Source organism: Lissotriton vulgaris, chromosome 2_1, assembly GCF_964263255.1.
Source record: "Lissotriton vulgaris chromosome 2_1, aLisVul1.2, whole genome shotgun sequence".
NCBI lineage: Eukaryota > Metazoa > Chordata > Amphibia > Caudata > Salamandridae > Lissotriton > Lissotriton vulgaris.
The window spans coordinates 1,805,715,392-1,805,739,028 of NC_141687.1; the positions used below are offsets into that span (position 1 = coordinate 1,805,715,392).

General features: G+C 44.3%; 1 protein-coding gene across 1 annotated transcript in view; it reads right to left on the minus strand.

Annotated features, from left to right (window-relative positions):
* Positions 1-23,637, minus strand: part of LOC147733302 (receptor-type tyrosine-protein phosphatase eta-like) — a 526,406-nt gene that overhangs the window by 159,175 nt on the left and 343,594 nt on the right. Inside the window, exons 17-18 of the mRNA XM_086956289.1 lie at positions 19,141-19,231; positions 4,121-4,191 (exon numbers count right to left, since the gene is read on the minus strand). Coding sequence (XP_086812415.1) covers positions 4,121-4,191; positions 19,141-19,231 — 162 coding nt within the window. The remainder of the gene's footprint in view (positions 1-4,120; positions 4,192-19,140; positions 19,232-23,637) is intronic.

The window sequence follows — 23,637 nt, forward strand, 5'->3', positions numbered from 1 at the left end:
ATGAGCTCTTCAACCTCATCAGGCAACAAACTTACAAGCCTCCCGTATCCGCAACACAGGCCACTTATGCCCTGTGTGAGAACTTTGCCAACTTCTTCAACGATAAAATCTCCAAGATTGAGCTCTCCCTGGATGTCAACGTAACCTCGTCCATAGGAGCCATGCCCCAGGAGCAGATGGTAACACACCCAATCACCATCCTAACTAGTGGAAATCATTCAACCCAGTCTCGGAATTAGAGATAGTCAAATTGAACTCCACCTCTAAACCCTCCTCAAATGCCTTGGACCCTATTCCTGCCCAACTGGCCAAAAAGCAAAAACTCTCCCTAGCACCGCTCTGGACCAGGATCATAAACTGCTCCCTGAGCTCCGGAGTCATTCCGGACTGCCTCAAAGTTGGCCAAGTCATGCCACTACTGGAAACTAATGATTTGAAAACTACAGACCGGTCTCCAATCTACCTCTCCTGGCCAAAACATTGGAAAAGTGCGTTCTCCTCCACCTGACACAACACACGGACAGCATCAACCTCCTGGACCCTGCTAATCAGGCTTCAGAAAAGTGTGCAGCACAGAGACAGTGCTCCTTAATATCATGGATGATATAGACAAGTCCCTCAATTCAGACCAGTGCTCCCTACTCATCCTCCTGGACCTCTCGGCAGCCTTCGATACGGTTGACCACCAACTACTCATTAAGGTACTCCAAGAAAGGTTGGGGGCTGAAGAGGTGGTCTTATACTGGTTCGGCTCCTTTCTCCAGAATCGCTCTCAAAAAGCCAAAATCAACAACTTCAAGTCGGACCTTCACCCTATCAGCAGAGGCGTTTCCCAAGGATCAGTCCTCTTCCCGCAACTATTCAACATATACATGGAACCCCTCACCACTATCCACAAAAGATCCAACATTCCCTTCCACCTCTATGCGGGCGATACCCGGATCTATCTTGAAACCTCCTCCATTAAAGACATCCAGAGACTCAACAACACTCTTAGAGAAGTCCCACACTGGCTCTCATTAAACCACCTATAATTGAATCAAGACAAAACTGAAATCCTTCTCATTTCAAACTAAATGGAGAGCCCCCAAGTCACAGAATGGCTAAAAGCAATGGTGCTCTCAACGAAAATCTTTCCCTGGCTTAATCCGTCAAATCGCTGGGAATCACATTGGACCCTAAACTAAGCATGGTCAAACACATCAAGAACACAGCAAAGATTGCCTTCCTCAACCTGAAATAACTAAGCAAGAAAAAACCCTTCCATCCCGACCAATGACCTCAAACAAGCGCCACAATCCTTGGTACTTTCCAGATTGGACTACAGGAATGCAACCCTCTCAGGCACAGCAAAATCACACCGATCAACCCTTAATGCAGCTGCAAGAATGGTCACTGGAGTAAAAAAATATGACCACATCTCGCCTGCACTAAGCGAGTTGAAATGGCTCCCAGTTGAAATGCGTACCAATTTCAAAACTGCCTGCCTCACGCACAAAGCCCCTCACACAGAGAAACCCGCATACCTGGCCTCCAAACTCACGAAGGCCGGTCAGACAAGGAGCCTCAGGACTTCCAACACTCTACTCCTCATCCTGCCCAAAACCAGTAAACAAAAAACCGCAGCACGTTCCTTCTCTGGAAATGTACCCAAAATCTGGAACTCCATCCCAGTTTTTATCAGGACCATCACCTCCTTTCCAAAATTCAAAAGGCAGCTCAAAGACATCTTCCTCAAGAGCACTCTCCCAAATGGATAGAGTGACACCAAAACTCACGAGCGAGCACCCTATGGCACAAGGACACTTTGAAACTAAGACCTCTACCTCTACCTCATGCCTAGCCCGGCTCCTTCCCACCATCCCCCACTCGGAAGGATGTGCGGCTTGAACTACTGTGCTCACTACTATGAGACTATGCAACTTCCCAGCTTCTAGCATTATAAAACGTGCAAAGTCTCCGACTGCACCTTGAGGCTTCTCGTTTACTACTGCTATAATATTTGTCTGTTTACTACTGCTATAATATGTGTTTTCCTCTTTACTAAGTGTTGTAAAGTGCTCTAATACCTTCGGGTCTGGCTAGCGCTATATAAAACTACTAAATAAATAAATAAACCCTAACAAGAAGAGCCATATGGTAGACTGAATGCACTTTTCTACGGGAGGCATCAACTGTTTTATCCACTTTATCCTTGATTACTGCCAGAATTCCACGAGTCAGTTAGGGGGCAAAGCCCTTTCTTTCTTGGGCCCCTCCCTCTGGAAAAAATTCTAACTGACCCCTCAGATTAACCCTGGGTGAAGCACTACGCTACGCTCGAGTAGTTTGCGAAGTTTGCGCAACTTCGCACTACGCGAGCTGCACGTAGCACAGTGCGAACACGCGTAGTGCAGCGTAGCGTAGTGCAGCAGTCATTTTTTGCTTGTTCGCGGTCCTCAACGCCATGTTCGCGACCGCGAGCAAGCAAAATAACATCCCAGCGAGATTCTCAACGTGGGGAGGTCAGATTCCTCATTGCGAGTGGTTGCGCATGCTCGCGATGAGAAACTACCAGTTTGCGTTGAGAAAGCTGCTGCTCGAGTAAAAATCTACTCGAGCAGCAGAAAACTACAGCTCGCACTGTGCAAGATGCCGTTTTCAATGATTGCACAGTGCCAGATGCTTGTCCGCACTGTGCAATCGCGTAGCTCGCGTAGTGCTACGTGAAGTTCGCGTAGTGTGAAGTGCACTTCGCGTAGCTTCGCGTAGCACTACTTCGCGAACTACGCCCACCCTTACCTCAGATGCATCAAGGCAATGCCTGTATTTCGGAAACTTGGCTTTTTTCCAGCCCCTAGTTTCCTACTCTCTTTCCCCTGCTGACATACTTTCAGCAGTAGCGCCACAATACTCCTTGGAGTAATAGTTGTGCTTTATAAATAACCCCACATAGACATAGACAATGGGTATGGTGTCAGGCAACCTATTCTGCATATCATGTTACAGTATGGCCATAAAGTGCAGTAACATAATGTCTGGATCCTTCCATTCCTGTTTCAGGACCTCATTGTTATAATGGTGCACAGGATCATCATGAGGTGCTGAGCTAGGAAACCTACTTAGGAGGGCACCAGAGGACATTACAGGCATTTCCCCATGTTGCCTTCACATGCCTAATCAAATCAGGCAACATCTCCTTGGTAATATACTTACCCTTCTGCTCCTTAGGACCATGACCCTCCTCCTTTGACCCCGAGAATGTTGAAGATGGGACAGGTACCACCCCCTTTGGTTTCCCATGATCCACATCTCCTGCAACGTTTGGAGCCAGGGGGTGAAGAGGAGGAAGAACCAGGTGAGGAAGAGGAAGACTCAGGGGCATGCTTCCATTTCCTAGAGTTTCCCCATTGTGCACTCTGCCACCCAAAAAAACACTTGGCAGTACTTACCCCCGGGGGTGACAGAAATAGGCACCCGAAAACCTATGCCTAAAAAATGTCTCCTGGAAAGCCCAGGTGCACCCTGAGCTCCCGGTACATCTGAACCAAAGCCTACCATCTCAACCAAAAGTCAGGCACCTCATGAAGCAAACCCTGGCTCTTGCTCCTCTGAGCCAGTTCTCGCTTCTCAAGAACTGCACATCCTTCTTCCTGCCAAGCAAACAGGAAGACGCGCACCATGACACAGAACCATACCTGCCGCAAAGTGCCGGTCTCTGACATCTGCTCCTCCCAGTATGCCCAGCAGACCGGGAGGCTCAAGAATGACTGCCGCCCTGTCACCTAGCAGGCAAGATGGCAATCCAGGGAACACTTCCACTCTAGCCCAGCAGGAGCAGAGCACTGCACCCTTTGTACCATTCTGTTGGCAGACAGAAAAAAGAACAGAACTAATGCTGGGTAAGTACCTATTAAGTACTTCCGGTCGGAGTTGGGTGAGGTAGGGGATCAGCCTTCCTTTTGCTCTTTTTTCTGTCAGGGAGAAGGCATATCTCCATTAGTAATGAATGGGACAAGGACTAGAGGGACCTGGGGTTAATGACCATGTGCAGTGGATAGAATATATAACCAAGTGCCTAAGACAATAAAATTGAAAGCTTGAGAGTAAACCATATCTTTTTTTATGTTTAATTACTTACAGGCACATAGCTTGCATTAATATAGTCATCTGTTGGATTCACACAGGAAAGCTGTACACGGGAAACGTCATCTGTAACATAGAAAAAAAGATTGAAATGATACAGAAAGGAAGAAAATCTAAGACTAAAGCAACATATATATATATATATATATATATATATATATATATATATATATATATATATATATATATATATATATATATATATATATATATATATATATGCATTGAAATTTCAAGAGTGCCTGTGACATCCTTCTTGTTTGAGGCTTGTTTCTTGATATATATATATATATATATATATATATATATATATATATATATATATATATATATATATATATATATATATATATATATATATATATATATATATATATATATATATACGAAAAAGAATCCAGCTCCCACAGACACATCCATGGAAGAAGGCACGGACTCGAGGCAGTCAAGATACGGCAAAAATGTATTTTCACAGGTCCTCCCTCAACCCTTGAGATAAGAGACGCGTTTCGGCTTGCAAGAAGCCTTTGTCAATATATATATGTATCCAAGAAGCAAGCTTCTGTCGGGTCTGGTGGCTTAGTGTACTAATACTTTCATTGCAGGGGCTTGTGTTCGACCTCATCCTTTCTGAAGATCGATAAAATGAGTTACATTGAGCTGGGCAACAATAAACATGTTATTCAGCGCCAAGATACCCTGCCGGGGGTGAATGTGTGCTTTACAAATACACATGTCATGTTAAGGCTCAAACAGAAAGAATGTCGCGGGCACTCCTGAAATTTCAGTGCTTTTTAATCACAATGTAAATCTGCACCAACACATTTTAGCCATAACCTATAACACTGTAAGGGAAGAGGAACTGATGTAGTCAAAATATACAGTGCATCAGTGACACAAAAAATTGACACATATAAATGATAAATACAAACAATGTCAAAAGTAGCTGCCATGATTGCACATGAGCTGTTTAAACATGGTTGTAAATAAATGAGATGCCAATGCATATCCTCCCCAGAACACATCATGAAATTTAGCAGTGATTTACACAATAAGCAAGATAGAGTACACTGAAATTGCTTCAGCAACCATACACAGCCTATTCAGAAAACAGTGGTCTCTAGTTGGCAAGGGCTTGCACTTTTGTCCAAACAGGGACCCTTCTTACTGGTCAGGATAAGGGAGTTACACTCCTAAAATAACCCCTACCCACCCCCTTGGTAGCTTGGCATGAGCAGTCAGGCTTATCTCAGATGGAGTGTGTAAAGCATTTGCACATAACCAATAGTAATACAGTGTAAGCACTACAAAAGGACACCGCACCAGTTTAGAAAAATATCCAATATTTTTATATTCTTTAAGAAAAGACCCAAAAACGATAAAAATCCACAATACAGTATTTACAAATCTATAGTTATCAAAATATGCTTTAAAAATAGTTTCTTGATGTCAATAGCTCCGTCCGGGGCTATCACGGCGTTGTAAGCAAACAAATCCAAACAGTTCTGACTGACCGCGGCTCCGCGGGCCAGCTACGGTGTTGGGAAGACCCGCGAACAGTACCTTTTAGAAATGCAGGGCATCGATGACCTCTCGTTGAGCTTCCGGAAAACACGCGTCCGCAGGCATTGGTTTCAAAGGTCAGTGCAGGAGTCGTCTGGGGCCCTCGAAGTCACACTCGTTGCAGGTCAATCTCCTCTCTGATGGAGTCAGGAGCGCTGGCGTCAGCAGGCGTCGTGTGCTGTGGTAGAAGTGCAGCGGTGCGGCATTCGGTGCCCTCAGGTCACGGTGCGAGCAGCAGTTTCTGGCGACGTCAGATGGCATCGTCGGTGAGACCAGGGTTACGGTGCAAGATGAAGGCGGTGCTCATCACGGTGCTGGTAGGTCAGGTGCAGGCAGCAGCCGCGACGTTGCTGAAGCGTTGTCATCGGCTGACGAACTGCAGTCGATGGCGACGGCATCGGTAGGCCAAGCCTGCGGTGCGGGATGAGGGCGGTGCATCTTGTAACTTTACGAGCGGTGCCCTCGAACCTCGGGGCAAGCAGCGGTGTCGATTTCCGCATAGATCGGCATAGTTGGGGATACCAAGGCATCGTTGTGAAGAGAGGTGATGTCGAGTGCAGTGCCCACCCGTCGTTGTCCTGAGAGGGATTGCCTCCGGGCACCAGGTGGCATGGTCCACCAAGACCAGGATTTACCTGTTGTCCATGGCTGTCTAGGGATCCAGTGGCCCCATGATGTTTATCCCTACCCTCTCAAAGGGTGTCCCAACAACTGGAAAAGTTTGGAGAGGAGTTTTGACCCACTCTTACCACTTGCCTGACTAGTTTGGCAAGACCTGCAATGTCCATCTGACTGCCTTCTCATTTGGGGCCAGAAGAAGTGGGTGACAAGCCTATCAAAGGTCTTGTCCTATCCCAAATGTTCTGCAAAAGCATGTCATGAGCCAGACCCAGTAGGAAGGTCCTCAAACGCTGGGGTACAACCAGCACACGGGCTGACCCAGGCTCAGTGACCTTAGGCTCACAATATAGGAGATCATTCTCCCAGTAGATCCAATGTGATCCGGACTGATCACCAGCTGCCTGGTCTGCAGCCTACCGCCGCAGACCCTCCAGAGCAGGGCACTCTTTCTGCTCCTTGCAGAATTCCTCCCTGGTGGAACCCCCTTCTTGCTGCCAATGGGTCAGCTCAGAGATGTCCCCCAGTTTGGCTACCTGCTCCTCTGCAGGCACCATGGCGTCCCCCTCAAGGTCCGCCTCCTCCCAGTCCGTGGGAACTTCAGGGGCTGGTTCCCCGTGCCCCGTGCCCCTTGCCCTTTCTCTTGGCAGGGACCTGTTTAAGGCTCCAAGTCCTCTTGATCACCCTCTCTGGCCGCCATTCACCGAGTGGACATGCATGCTCACTCTGGCAACCCAAGCATCTCCAAGTGCGACCTGAACTCAACATCCATCCACAAGGACTGCTGGTCGTTACCTAGCAGACAATCTACAGGCATGGAAGAGCTCACAACCATCCTCAAGGGACCTGAGACCCCTACCCACTCGAAGGGAACCTGCTCTACCAGACACTGACATTCCAAATCATCCACAGCAATTACTTGGTGGAATTCCCCGGGACTACCTGCTTCTCAGAGACCAGGTGACACCGGACTGAGGTCACACTGGTGCCAGTATCTCTGAGAACCTTTACCCTTTTCCCATTGATGGTCTCCCAAGTGCTGTATTTCTTTGTGCTAGGGGGCCGCTGGTTTCCTGGGACAATCTCACTGTCCCCTAGTGAGATGAGGGTCATTTCTGTGGGGTACCCACCCTCCCGTGGGTACTCCTTCTCAACAGGCACTACACTAGCCAACACCTTGGACTGCCCACCATTGGGTGGCTGTGCCCCCTTGAAACACATGGGTCCCCTTTCATGTGACCAACCTGGTCACATGCAAAACACTTGCGGGCGGTCTTAGCAGGCTTTCCTGATGAGACCCCTGGTTTCCTATCTACGGTGGGATGGGACCCTGTACCCTGTGTGTTAGTGTGGGGCCCTTTAGGGAACTCCTGTATTTTACCCTTGTCCCCCCACTTTTCTGGCTGAGTCTCCCCCAAACGCTTTCTTGTGGACCCTTGTACTCACCCAGGGGTCCGCCTCCATAGCAAGCTTCCTGGGGTCAGTCAGCTTACTATCAACTAGGTGTTGGCGCAGTTCTACAAAACATAGACTAGACAAGTGCTCCCATGCAATTAAATTGTAGAGCCCCGGAAAATCTGTCACATTACTGCCCTTCACCCCTCCATCCAGTGAGCGGCAAACACATCCACACATTCCAATCAAGTGTCGGCATCAGACTTCTTACTGGACCTGAACTGATCCTGTACTTTTCAGGAGTAAGACCATACTTATTGAGAAGGGCATCCTTCATGTCTGGTTAGGTGAGGTGATACCCTTTACCCAAAGCAATTAAAGTATCCCTTGCTTCTTCTGGGAACAGAGGCCACAATCCTGCTCCCCAATTCTCCTCAGGGACCCCATTCATGTGGATCGCTGCCTCATAACCCTGAAACCACCTTTGTATGTCATCCCCCTTCTTGAATTCCTTGCCTACATTCTTAGGGATGTGTACAATTCTGTCTGCCTGTCTTGATGGGTTGCTGCCACCAGCTAAGCTGGCTCCACTTCTCTGATCCAGCTCCTTTATACTGATGTCTTCCATGGCTAACTTAAGCTTCTCCAGTTCTACTGCCACTCTCCTTACTTCCTGCCTGTTCTCCAGCTCTTCTGGGGCCAGGCCACTGCTGCTTGGCTTGGAGAGTTCCCCCCTCCCAAAAGTACATCTACCCTAGGAATAGGCTCCTCCATCACTCCACTGAGATCACCAGACTGCTCGCTGGCATGTCTGGCAGCTACCCAGGCCCTCAGCACCTTTTGGAGCTCGTCCTTCCTAGTGAGGCCTCCGACTTGGACTTTTAGGTTTTTGAAAATTTATTTCAATGCCCTAACATTGTAGGTTTCCAACTTATCCTCCTCAAAGACAATTTCCAGAGATGCAACAGATGATGCTCTTTATTCCGGCATGATGAAGTAGCAAGTTCAAACTGGCAAGATCAAAAATAGGCCAAGAACAAAAGGAACCAGTACGTGGCACATAATGGTCTGCGATACGGTATTAGTGCACACCAATTATTGTAAGTCAAGTGCAAACGCAAGTCCTATCTTCACCGCTGACAACCAATGTTAGAAAAGGGGGTTGCTAGTTGGCAAGGGCTTGCACCTATGTCCAAATAGGGACCCTTCTTCCTAGTCATGATAAGGGAGTTACACTCCTAAAATAACCCCTGCTCAGCCCCTTGGTAGCTTGGCACTAGGTGTCAGGCTTATCTCAGAGGCAGTGGCAGTGTGTAAAGCATTTGCACATAACTAACAGTAATACAGTGTAATCACTACAAAAGGACACCACACCAGTTTAGAAAAATATCCAATATTTTTATATACTTTAAGACAAGACCAAAAATGATAAACATCCACAATATAGTACTTACAAATCTACAGTTATGAAAATATGCTTTAAAAATAGTTCCTTGATGTCAATAGCTCGTTTCCGGAGGTCATTGCAGGCGTCATCAGGGGCCCTCGAAGTCACATGCGTTGCAGGTCTATCTCCTCTCTAATGGAGTCAGGAGCACTGGTGAAGGCAGGCATAGTGTGTTGCTGTGCGAACTGCAGCAGTGCGGCGTGCAGTGCCCTCAGGCCGCAGTGCGAGCAGCGGCATGGTGGCAGCATCAGATGGCATCGTTGGTGAGACCAGGGTCATGGTGCGAGAAGAAAGCAGTGATCGTCACGGTGCAGGCAGGTCATGGTGCAGGTAGCGGCATCGTCTTTGCTGAAGTGTTGTCATCGGCTGACGAACTGGAGTCGATGGCGCTGGCATCGGTAGGCCAAGGCTGCGGTGCAGGATGAGGGCGGTGCGTAGTGTAACTTTACGAGTGGTGCCCTCGAACCACGGTGCAAGCAGCGGCGTCGATTTCGGCATGGAGCTGAGTCATCAGGGATCCAATGTGTCGTCGTGGAGCAAGGCGGTGCAGAGTGCAGTGCACACAGGTTGCGGTGTGAGCAGCTGCTTGGTGGCTGCGTCAGCAGGCTTCTTCAGTGAGCGTATTTGCAAGAGAAAGGGTTTTTTACCGACGTTGTGTCTGAAATTAAATTTCGCCTGGGATTTCATGTCAATTTATGGTAACGATCCCTTCTCTTATTGCGTAGTACTTACACACTCCCTTTTTAAACATACCATTTATGACGTTTCCATTGTCTTTTACTCCCCTTTTTTCCCCATGGTTTCTTTCAATTGATCCTACGTCTACTCTACAGTGTATAACATTGAGGAACTGTCACAATAGGTCAAGGGCCCGGCCGGGTCGGAATTATCCCCGGTGGAGCGGTGAGCTGCTTTCTATAAACACTAGATATTTGGATTTCAGTGAACTCTGTTTTCCTTCTTTTTACTTTTTCTTCTCTCTCTTACTCAAAGCTCTTTCTTACTTGTTCGCCTTCTTCTTTTCTCGTTTTCCCTGTTTTTAGACCTTCTCTCCAAAAATTAGAAACTCAGGTATGATTACCTTCAAGACACTTTAAACACATCAGGGCCACACTCAGCACGTGTGAAATCAGAGCACTTGAGTGTGTGTGATCCGTCCATCACTTCCTGCACATCAACACCTTCCACATCTCCACGTTTAGCCACGGCATGATTCTTAGATGCGTTTACGTACAAGTCTTTCATAATAATACTTGTGTTAGCTCACAATTGAACTGACACTTCACCACTTCTTTCACCTACATATAATTATTCTAAGCGACGCACATGACATTTTTTGCACTTGGAGTTCCGTACGTGTGGGTCTCTCTCAGAAGTGGATGCTGTGTAATATACAATTCCTCTAAACATCTTGTCAGATTTTCTATTGTTTTGTTTGTATCTTTCCCAGCCCTGAGGAGTCGCTGAAACACTTTTCCTAATGCGATGAAACACGTGTCGGCTGGCTGCTTCAAAATTCATTAAAAGTGAACTGTAGTGCAATTTTGCAAAAAAACTCTTGTTTATTACTTCTGCTTCTTTTTGATGTAAATTGTGTCCACACTGACACACTTGTTTATTAATTCAATGTTGTGTGCATAAGGTATTCCTGTTAATTCGGCTTCGTCGGTGAGACCAGGGTCACGGAGCGGCATTGCAGCGGTGCCCTCTGCGGTGCCTTCAGGACACGGAGTTGGCAGCGGCTTCGTAGACGTCATCTGGTTGCTTCTCCTCTGTTGCAGCATAAAACACACAGTCCCCAGTGCTGATGGCAGAAGATCTTGACGTCTTTGATGTTCCTGAGACTTCTTGAACAGGGGGCAAGCTCTACCTCCAGTCCATTTACTGCCTAAGACAGAAGCAGCCACTGCAAGCCAACACAGCAAAGAAGAACACAGCAAAGTGGTAGTTCCTCCTCACAGCTTCTCCAGCTCTTCTGCTTGGCAGTCTTCTTGATCCACAAGAGTTCTAAAAGTTCAGGGGTCTGGACCCCAATACTTATATCCCAAAATCCTTTGAGCTCCTAGGCAGAGAGTGTCTGTGCCCAGCCAGAGCGAGCTCTGCCTTCTCTGGTGTGATTTCCTGGCAGGAGGTGGAGATGGCATTGTCAGAGGCAGACTTGGCCCTTTGAAGTACAAGGAAAATCTCCTCCTCCTTCCCCCATTGCTGCCCAGGTCTATTCAGCCCTTTCCTGACCCATCCAGACTATCTGGAGCCAAGCAAAATCCCAGGGCAAACATGCCAAAAGATGCCAAGTATAACACACAGGTATATGTATTTTTGGTGGTGTTATGAAACCAGGATTTATATAATGTAACGTAATATCGCAACTTGCATGGCCGGATTGGTAAAGCGGGCATTCAGGCCGAGGGGCCAGTTTCCAAGTTCCAGCTGTGGGCTGCTTATTAGGGCAGCCTGGCGGCCGATTTGGGCAGTGTCTGTGTTGTCCGATTGCCACCAGCGGTCCAGTGGGTGCCTGAGTGGCCTTTCTGGAGTCAGATGGGCGACCATTACCTCCCTTTTATCAACAAGTAGAGGTGCCACTCCCTTTCTCACACCGGTCCGGCACATTAATGTGTGCAGATTCAGCGAGGCAGAGGGCCTGAGCAGAAGTGGCCTCACTTGTTTTCAGGCGTGTTTCACCAGTGTGAAGCAATCTGTGCATTTTTTTTTATCTAAGTAAAGTTAAAACATTCCATTGTCAGAGACTTTTTTTTATTAAAACTTTGCCAAAGCAGTGTTTTGGGGAAAGGCAATGTGCAAATGTGGGCCACCTTTTTTTAGCGTGCCCGGGACGATTTTTAATCCCAATCCAACCCTGGTGATTTGTACAAAGATTTCCTATCTCAGTGAGTACCAAAAGATAGAGAGTGTGATGAAGTAGTCCCCCTGGTGGATTCTTGGAAATGGAGTTTCATGTCGTTGATGCAAATAAACCACAGGCAATGCGCACTCAAACCCCTGCTGTGAATCCTGATCTCGGGAAGCTGCAGAGTAAAAAGGTTCTGTGAGGAGGGTAGTTCAGGTGAAAGGGTCTACAAGTATTGTGACCTAAATGCGAAGTGCTATAAGATATCGCATTTGCGATCCCCCCACCCCCGGGCGAAATGAAAAGGAATGTGTATGTGTTGTACAGCACTTCACATCATTATATAGATAGTGAAGAATGAAACTAAGGACATCCTCGGATTCCTCTACCGTTACCTGTTTAACTAGATATTGCAAGGTGCAATAGACAGAAATTCAAGGTTTATCATTATAGTAAGTAATTAAAATATGCTTAGATAATGGGAAATCTATGGGCGAAACCATTTATAAAATAAAACCACTTCCCTGAGACTTTCCTAAAAGTAAAAAACATTGCATGACATGAAATCTTTAGCACAGGACCCATTCCATGAGGATCATATTCAGCGTGAGCCATTGTTAACAAAGCTGCATTACTATATACATTTTAGCACTGCAAGAGTATACCCAGAGACATCCAGCGTAACTGGTGAATGGACACGTAAAATGCATGTGTATGTTATGTTATGTTATGTTATGGGCACTTATAATGCGCACAGATGCTCCAGCAAAGGAGCGTCCTGGCGCACGACAAGGTAGAACACAACACCGCTAGATGCAAAGACAGAAAAGGGGAACAGCTGCGGGAGCAAGATTTAAAATAAGAAGGTTTTGATGGCCTTACGGAACAGCAGGAGGTCCTCCAACATACGGATCTCTACCGGAAGGGAGTTCCAGAGAGCCGCAGCTCTCACACGAAAAGATCGGCCCCCAAGCTCGGCTGAGCTTGAACCGGGGGACCACAGCGAGAGCTTGGCCCAAGGATCTAAGAGAGCGTGTCGGGACATACAAAGACAAGAGGTTGGTAAGGATCTGGGGAGCAGAACCTTTCAAGATTTTGAAGGCCAGACATAAGACCTTGAAGTGAATTCTCATCTTGACCGGCAGCCAGTGCAAGGATCTTAGGGTGTTAGAGACGGAGCAGAACCTGGGCAGGCCAACTACCGCTCTGGCTGCAGCATTTTGAACGCGCTGCAGGCTAGTGATTTCTGCCTGATTTTCCCCCACCAGGAGAGAGCTGGCATAGTCAAGCCGGGACATCACCGTCGCCTGAATCACCAGCTGCCTGGTCCGGGCATCAAAGAATTTGAGGACAGGTCTTAAGCCCCGAAGAACACCAAAGCAGCAGGCCGCAGTTCTCTTTGTGTGGCCGACAAAGCTGAGGGTGGGGTCCAGCCAGACGCCCAGGTTTCTTAATTCCGTAACCAGAGTCGGAGACGGCCCAAGTTCCGGAGGCCACCACCTGTCCCCCCAGAGTTCCGCTCTCTTACCGACAATCATGCTTTCCGTCTTTTTTGCGTTGAGTTGGAGACAGTTGGCATTCATCCAGCTGGCCACCGCCCTCAGTCCACTCTGGAACCTAGGGGCATCCTGCTCAGCATCCCCACTGATAGTGACCGCTAGCTGAATGTCATCAGCATATGAGACCATAGTCATGCCCTACTGCTTGACGACATCAGCCAACGGTCTCACGTATAGATTGAACAACGTGGGACACAGCGAGGATCCCTGCGGAACCTCCATGCCCAGTGGATGGAAGTTGGACTGGTGAGGTGGCATGGCCACGCAAAAAGAGCGATTGTCGAGGACGGAGCGGAACCACTGCAGAGCAAGCCCACCGATGCCAATCTCCTCCAGGCGATGCAAAAGAATGCGGTGTGAGACGGTGTCAAAGGCGGCGCTAAGATCTAATAGTACAAGCGCCGCCGTCTGACCCGCATCCAACACCGCACGCAGATGCTCCACCATGGCGAGGAGGGCTGTCTCCGTGCTGTGGCCTGCACGGAAGCCGTTCTGCGTGGGGTCCAGGATACCAGGATATCAAAATACATGGCATTTCCCAAACGTTTATGTTGTAAACATGTGAAGTGGTGAGATGTACTCTATTTGCCAGGGAACTGGTGTAAATGTCTTGAAGTCGTGCTTTTCTTTCACATTGTTTATTCTGTGTTTTTGACCCTCAGAGTATGTGAAAGAGCTTTAGGTTTGGCACCCTTGTGTGAAGCCTTTCATCCAAGAGTTGTGTTTCAGCTTCTTGTCTGGAAGAGACAGCATACCATTAGCCCCTGTGCTACCGAGTATTATATTTGTGCCGAGAGTTTACTAGAGATTGGAAGTAATCACGAGACAATGGTGTGGTTCTTGTGTTGTCAGGCAGCATGTTGCTGGAAGCCACACTCACAACAAGGTTAATCGTTCTTGATCCGTAAGTCCACCTGTAATTTCTGCGATCTCTGTTACTTGGAGGGGTGTTCCCCAAGCAGCGAGGAGGGCTGAGGAGAAGGGTGGTGGCAGGACTGTAGAATTCAGCACTGGACAAGGTATGTCGCTCTTGAGGTATTCTTTATGTGCCAATCGAATAGCATGAGTTTCAGGAAAGGCTATAGAGAAACGTTAAAACTTTCATTTTCAAGATGGTGATTTGTCCGGAGAATTCTATCTGGCATTCAAAATCCAAGACGAATAGAGTCTTGTATGTGATGTCTCGGAGCTTGTTTCAATGATGGATGTTTTGAAATCCATTTGTTCCCTTATTTTTCATTGCATTATTCAGCCCTTGATACCACTGTTTGCTGATTTCGCTGCATACAGTTGAAACTTCTACTGGATTTAGTTCTGGACATTCATGCTGGGCTCTCTCCTCTTCCTTATATCGTGGGTGTTTGGACTCTTGCTATTATCTTCTGTATTAAGTCACGGTTAAGTTTAACAGTATATTAGCAAACTTAGCTATAGAGAGTTAGAGACTTTTTTTATAGTTGAACCATGCTATATAAATGTAGTCGCTGCAGCTAGCATAGATTGTTTTTACTGGGATTTTGACTGAAACAAAACCTTTTAAATGTTTCTTTCCTCTACAAGGATACTCGATGCATTATTTGTTCTTGTAGTTTTATGGAATTTCCAGCTGTTTAAGTGCAAGTAGACTCCACACACTGATAGACGGGAGCTTCCCTTGACATTGTGTGTCATATTCATTGGTGTTCTCCTCTGACATATTGTTTTTGCTTTGTGTATGCTATTTCCTTTAACGAAGGATCGATTTAAAGACACACAACTATGGTCCTTATCAGGAGTCAGTTAGAATTCCATGCAGAGGTTCCCAGTGGCTGTTTCCACCGTTACGGGCCGTTACCTCTGTATAGAACATCACATAGTATGTGTTAGACCCCTTGAAATGGGGAATAACTCGGCCGTAAAAAAGTTACTTTGTGGAATTTGCATTGGATTTACCTATTCCGAGTGGTTTACCCCTCAAATTTACTACCTGGTCAGAGCAGGTGGTAAATGGAAGCAGTGACATTTTTACAGCGTGGGGGTGGTAATGGAAGAATAGTCATGGCAAGGGGGAGCACAAGGTGGAGCATAGCTTGCTCCCCCCTTGCCGGTGAAAAGGTTTGCCAGGGCCACAGGGACAAAGCTTGGCAGTGGATTCAGCCAAAGCCTCATGCAATTTTACTGTCCAGAATGACAAGATAGTAACATTAAGGCCTGTGTTTCCCCACCTAGGAAAACCAGATGAAGAAACACCAGGGGCCTCATTTATGAGGCCTTGCGTCAGTTTTGCGCTGCGGATGCGTCACTTTTTGTGACGCATCTGCGGCGTAAAACATGCGCCTTGTTGCGCCATATTTAAAAAGTGACGCATCTAGGTAGATGCGTCACTTTTTAAACCCCTGCGCCACATTATACCTGCGTCAGGTATAATGTATGCAGAGGGGGCGTTCCCCCGCAAAAAGCCTCGTAATAGTGACGCAGTGAAATCTATGAAATTTCACTGCATCACTTTTAGGATGCTGTTGCGTCAAAATCTTGCGCCTGCCTCACAGCAGGCGTAAGACTGACGCAAGCCCTTTCACATGGGGCTTTCCCCATGTGAAAGGACGCATTGCTGGAGATGCGTCACTTTTGTGACACACTCCAGCAATGCGTCACTTTTGCGCTTACAGATGCGTCAGAAATACTGACGTATCTGTAAGTCCTTGCGACATGATGCGTCATACATTAAATATGACGCATCATTGGTGTCGCAAGGAGTGCGCAGTGAAAAGTGACGCATCGCTGTTTTCACGCAGCGATGCGTCACTTTTCATAAATGAGGCCCCAGGTCAGCCATGATCAGGTGGAGCAAAATTCCTCTTGACTGATTCGGAATCAGGACCTGCGTGTGCTAGTCATTGAAAGCTGTGTAAATCAAATGGTAGGTTTGTGTTTCTTAGTGTGCCAAACATGTTTTAGTTCAATTTAGTTTTACTCTTAGTGTGTGTCATGTAGTGTTCTCCAGTTCTAGTGCAAGATGTCACATTTCTATTTGCTGGATGTGTCAGTGATCACTTTATTGAGTTGGAGAGGTGGCACATATATGTGAGTAAATGCAGAATCGTGGTCTCCCATTCATTTTGGCAAGATGATCCCCATCTACAAGCCTGATTGCTAGACGTATGGCTTAATTTTCCTGTTTAGAAATTGAGATTTTCATGTTTGTGTCTAGCATGGTGCTCCAACCTTTGGTATTTCATCTTGATATGACTGGGCTTTTAATGGACATTTTCATAAGATGGAGGTGTTCCCTTAATGGGTAAGAAATCTATTATTGATTACTTAAAGTATGTTGGGAGGTTAACGGAATATGCATTTAATAGTAGGGAAATGCACTACTGCAGTGATAATGGTGTTGCTGGTTTCAGGCACAGAACAGTTCTAAGCATTTGAAAAAACATTTCCACTATATTCAATTCCAACATAAGCAGCTTTCCTCGTGAGCATATCAGTGCACTGTTTGCATACCAGTTAAAAACGGCCCGCATCCAAATTAGGAGGTAATCCTATGTCAATTGGTAAACTCAGTAAAAAGCCGGATAAAGATTGTGAGATTTGCAAGAAGGTGGCACTCACAAACATTCTTTCACCTCCGACATTTCACCAGGAAAACTTGAAAGAATGTGTGTCCAAACAATGGTTCGGTGAATATTGGTAGCGAAGCACCAATCCCGGATTTTACAGGCTTCGAAAGTAGTGCCACGTCATGGAATTCTCAACCCACTTGTTATGGGTAATGACTTCCCTCCTCCTCGTCCCAGTCATCTAATCATAGGGAAGACAATTGTCAGTCTTCAAATTGGAGGGAATTGGCTGCGGTGTGGTAGGTGACCCAATTTTTTCAGCCCCTTCTTCAGAACCAGTGTCTTATTTTTTGAGATGGCACGTTGTTTTCTAAATCACAATAGGGTAACCAGGTAGGTTTAGTTGAACTCCCTGGAATCTCAGATCTTTGCTCCAATGCGTTGCTTCCCCTGTCTGTTCGGTTCAGACTGACCAGCTTGGGCAGGGGATGCTTTGTTGTTTATGTGGCCGAAGGGTCTAATTTACGCTTTTTGCCCAATTTCCCTCCTCCTGAGGGTGCTGCAGAAGATTTGAGGGAGGGGGTATTGGTGATTCTGGTTGCCCCTTTTTGGCCACATCGCCCTTCGTTCCCGTTGCTCTAGGAATTGTTAGGGACTCTGTTTTGCAAACTCCCTTTGGTCACATCTTCCCTGCAGTCTCCCTGCCTGTCGCTCAGTCAGCTCTGCAGACTAAAGTTGATGCCTTGGTTTTTGAATGGCAGTCCTTACGGAGGCTGGGTTGTTTTAGTTGGGTGGTGCCTAACATTCAGTCCTTTAGGAAGCAGTCTACAATTTCTTCAGAGCGTAAGAATTGGGGTTCATTCAGGAAATAGGCTTTTGTTTATGATTATGATCTGGTGTCATGTGACCCATTTCTTATTCTTGTTTTTCTCCAAGATGGGTTCCTTAATAATGTGGCTCCTTCTACACTGGCTGCTCAGTGGTCGGCTAGTAGAGCTTTTGGGGATTTGTATGACTGGTTTCTTTTGGTGCCCCAGCTGTTTCAGAGATTTAGTTTTTTTTTACCTCCTCTGCATTCCATTTCTCCTATTTCTCCTTGAGCCGCTGGTTGATGCAGGCTATCTGTCAGACATGCTCTTCTCTTGATTTGGTTTCCCTTTCTTTTGTGCAGGGCAAATCCACTAGGTGGATGTCACCTTCTTGGGCAGAAGCGGGTGGTGTGTCCATCAAAGAAATCTGTAGGACGGCTACCTGGTACTCTTTTGATACTTTTGTGAAGCATTATCGTTTGGATGTTGATGATTCTATGCCTAGTAATTTTGGTCATGGAGTTTTGACCACTGCTATGCAGTAATGTGTTTTTCTGTTATGAATAAAGTTGTGTCAGTGCAAACCTCCTTCGGTCTCTGGCATGTGATTTCCTCATGACATTTTGACTGGGATGAGGAGGAACGAATGACGGGGTAATGACTTCTTTTACTTACCAGTGATCTTCATTACCCCTTTGGGGTACTCCTCCACCCAGTAAACAACCCTCTCTTTCCTCTCTGAAGGTTTGCTTGTGGACTTACAGCAGGATGGAGGGGAGGGCAGAGCTTTTGTCCTTTTCATGGACATAAAGAAAGGACTGTGTGGTAGGTGTCTGTCGTATGCGGGACAAAATGGACTTCTAAGGAGGGCCGTAGTGCATTATCAAACAGAAGGCAGAAGTACTATTTAAAGATGGCCATACATTTGCACTGCATTGTAGTTATCCCTATCTTGGCATATCTCAGAAAGAAGAGGGGCATGAGTGGAACTGACCTCGTAGCCAGAGGAGCATATAAGCCAAAATAGCATAGTAAACAGGCCGGAATTAAATTACCATGTCAAATTCCATGTGTTGGTCAAAATCACCTTTGCTTTTATTTTGGCTTACAATTCTGAGTCCCAGTTAAAACAGCAAGATCTCTTGGTTGCCTGATACACTATAAATACATTCTTGCAGTCGCATAAGTTATTTAGTGAAAGTAGACAATGCACATTCTATACACATTGACTTACATGGCAAGACATTATTGTATCTGTTCTTCTGTTTATTCTCAGTCTGTTGGGCCACATGTCTTGTCTGATTAATACCAACAGGTTGCAGCTTCTGCAAGAAAGTAGTGGATGATAAAAAGTATTGAGAAGTTTCATTTTAAAATATTGGAAAAATTATTATTTTACACTTGATTTCCGAGTGTACTGAGTGGGCCACATCCTCCGAAGATATTTCAGAAATGTGGGTGTAATTATGTTGCATACAGGAGGGACACTAATGTATGGCTTTGCTATCCCCTAATGGTGAATGACAAAAATATTGAATCAAAAATATTGTGTGACAGGAACATCGTGCCAAAAGTCTCTACAAAAAAATTGAGAAATCGAATGTAGAAGTTAATAATATTATTTTGCATATATGTAATATGAGTTTAGAAATATTGTATAATAATATTGTTTCCGTTATTTGCATTAAATATTTTTTATATTTATTAGTCATATTACCGTTAGGCATTATTGTTATTAATGTAATGGTATTCAATTGTTTTGTGTAGTGTGTAATTTTGAATGTGCAATTTTTTGCATTTAATTTATAATTTAGTGGAGGACTATTGGGTTTGTAGGGGAATAGGGTGGGGCACTATTAAATTATATGTTTTAGGGTATTTTATTATTTGCATGTTTATTAAATATTAATTGACAAATAATTATGAGAAGTGTTTAATTGACTTCTTTTTTTTTTTAAATGAATTTTGAATGCAAAGTTTATTTTTGTATACTTTAATTATTCATTTAGATTCTTGTAGCTGGCTGTCGAGTTTTTTGGGGAATAAGGTGGGAAGTTAATTACAGTGTTTTGTTTTTTACAAATTAATTTTAATGTTTTATAAATATTTAATTGGTAATTAAAATATAATATATATAACCAATCATTTATGTAGATTATTGGTTGTATTTTAATTAATTGTTAATCTATACAGACATTTATTTAATGATAAACACTGTAAAATCTGTTTCATGTGTATTATTGCTGTCAATTGTATTTGTTTTATTTATTTTCTATTTTAATATGATTATAGTTGTATTTCTAATTTATTTTAATCAGGTTAGATTGTAGGGTGGGAAGTGTATTTATTGTGAATATATAAATGTTGTTTTTGTTATTAACTTATTTTGTAGTATTATTATTTGCATTTTTTATATGATTTTTGGTTAAATGTTTTTGTTTTGATTATGTTTTGATGATTTTATGTTGTTAGGCATTCAAATGTTTTCTAATTGCTCAGGAGTTAGATTGGTCTATGTAACCGCTACTAAGTGCAACACTTTCTATATTTTATTTTATGTTGGAGTTGGAATTTACTAAAATGTCACTCCTCCAAAGTCCAACTTGTTGCCTACTTTTTCTTAACCTGGAGTCGGAATAGTAAATGTAACCCCTTTAAAGGCCAAACCTTTCCCTATTCTTAGATTAGAGTAGAAATAATAAATCTAATCCTTCCGGAGGCCCAACACTTCCCTTTATTTTGCTTATGGTAGAGTGAGAATAGTAAAACTACCCCATCAAAAGTCTAACACTTTTACTAATATTTTTAAGATTGGAGTGGGAATAGTAAATCTAAGCCCTCGAAAATTAAACACTTTCCCTACTGTTGCTTAGACCGGAGTGGGTATAGTAAGTCAAACCTCTCTAAAGTCCAACACTTTCCCGACTGTTGATTAGTTAAGAATGGCAATAGTAAATCTAACCCTTTGAAAGTCAGGGCCAGCTCTAAGATGGTGTGATCGATGCTGCTGCACCTGGTGCTTATCTTGGGGGTTGCAATTCTCAGATATAACATTGGTTTAAAAGTACCTGCTGCAGAATTCCTTGTATGCCCAACAGTTTTTAGGCAACATTAAAAATGTCAAGATACCATTTGTGATTAATGTTCCTATTGGAGAGAGATTTTAGTTTTGTCTAGTGGGATTCAGTTTTGACACACAGCACAATTTAACCCAGAAATGTTTTTGAGCATTAAACAACAATAACAAAAACACTTTTCAATGTAAGCAGGAGATTTTTTAAGAAGTGCACAAAGAACAAAACACTTTTTTCATACAGCCTTTGTTTGGCAATTATAAACGCACGGTCGACGCGTTTCAAACCTACTTCGTTACTGGGTTTTCATCAGGACCAAAACCTTCTTGCACATGCTTGAATCTATTGTTATTGTTGTTTAATGCTGAAAAACATTTCTGGGTTAAATTGTCCGTTGTTTGGCTTTGTTCCTGGTTACAAGAAAGTTATAAAGGAGGTGTTTAACCAGGGAAGTGGTGTTGATTTGGAGTGAATGGGGTATGCAAGTGGTAGTGAATGATGTTTGTAGTAGGTTTGAATATTCAAGATTGAGAGTTGTGAGGTGAGCCCAGGGGGTGGCTTTCTACAATTGTTTATTCAATTGGTAATTGTGGTTGTGTCCATGTATTGTTGTTTTTATTGACAAAAAGAGTGATCTACTAAATAATTCACAAAAAGAAAATAATTGAAATGGATCTATTTTTCTAAAAATAAAAATTATTTGTTAGTCCCGGCTGTCATTGATGAGTTTTCATGCGCCGTGTTGATTCATTCATCTGAAAAATTATCGGTATTGGCAATTCTGCTGTTTTGGTTTCTAAGGGCTCAGCCTTACTGATTAGAGCCAAACCCATTGTTGTTCTTTGATTAATTTCAACTTGGGCATCAAGTCAGATTTATTTGATACCTTGCAGTACACAGATAAGTAGTCCCATTCAGAAGTTAGCCAGACTGGGATGCCATCCGGTAACCCTGTATTCGCCAACGTGGCTACCAACATTTCCTGTGCAAAACAAGAACTTTAAGGGTTTTGCTGCTAAGACATATATAAACCTGCATGTCTTGCTGAACAATATGCAGTTCAGTACCATAGGGCTTTATAGGCATTCCATAGGAGAGAATTACATATATTACTAAGTGAGTGGTGACTTTGCCATTAGTTTAAATTGCAAAGTCGAACTAGCAGTGTAAACAATGCCCTTTGAATCTACAGTGGCAGGTTCAGAGCCATTTAGTCCTTTGTCATGCTCAGGGTGACACAACCAGTGCTGCAGTCCTGGAGGACACTCAACCTTACATGCCCTTGGTACCCTGGGTACGATATACGTAGGACTTATAGGTAAGTCAGCACTTGCCAATTGGGGACATCCAATTTGACATACCTCTGTTAGTGGAACATTGGCACTGAGGTCTGGTTAGCAGGCATCAGTGCACTCTTGGAGTTGAAAAACCTGCAACTAGTAGTCCAAATGGGGTCAAAAAGTTGGGAGAAACCTGCAAAAAGCTTGTTTCTTTACAGACCCCAAAAAAGATTGTTGCACCGGGTACTGCCAGTGCTAAAGCAGGCCCTGTTTAAAGTCCAACCCTTTCCCAACTGTTGCTTACATTGAAGAGAAAATCAGTAAATGTAACCCCTCCAAGGTCCAACATTTTCCTTTATTTTGCTTACGTTAGGGGGAATAGTAAATCAACTTTTAGATAGGAGTGTGAATAATACATTGAGTTCCAAAGTACAATAGTTTCCCACCTGTAGTTGAGATTGGAGTTCGAATTGTAAGTCAAACCTGCACATTTGGAGTATGGGGGAAGCATTTGTCAACCGCAACTAAGAGGAGGCTTCCATCTTTTTATTCAGTCTCTGCCATATCTTGAAGAAGCCCAGTACGTGTAGGGGCCCGCCCTGCTTATTTGACTTACTGCCAAGTGACCTCTGCTTGTTTTATACTAGCAGAATACCATAATAAGAGCCTGTGGTATTTTTGTATTCCACATGGTGCTCTTTATGCTATAAGAGAACTAAAGGGATGTTGCCCAAGGTTTCCCACCCCTTCCTGGTTTTATCCTTTTAACATATTGTTCACCAGTGCTCAGATGGTGTGTGGCTCCTGAGACATCATCTTAACATTGAAAAAGAGTGCATCTAGTAGAAAATGTTACATAGTTCAAGTTAAGAAGTATCATTTGAATGCTGATTCTATAGAAATGTGTTCTGTATAGGCCTGTTGTCATCAGTCACAACTATAGGCTTCTCTGTTTCCTTTTATAAAACAAAATGTACAAGGACTTATGAATAATCAGTTACACACCTATGAAATTACCTTTTGATTTCTTTGTATTTATGTATGCGACTGAGTGTGCATGCTTGGTTTGTATGAACATTTTATGAATGTTGTGAGCATGTGTTTTATTCTATAAGAGTGGATGGTTCTGTTTCAAACGTAGATGAATATAGTTTTGTCTCAATTCATGCATTATATTATATATATGAATGCAATTATAAGAAAAATACATTTTGCATTTTAACTCTTCATTTAGAGCCTTGTGTAAGAGGTGGGTTGTTCTCTACTTTTGCAGTAAGTCAAACCTCTCCAAGTTCCATCAATTTCTCTGTTTTAGCTTACTTTGGGATGGGAATAGTAAATAGAACCTCTTACATTAGTTATTGTGACTCAGTTGAA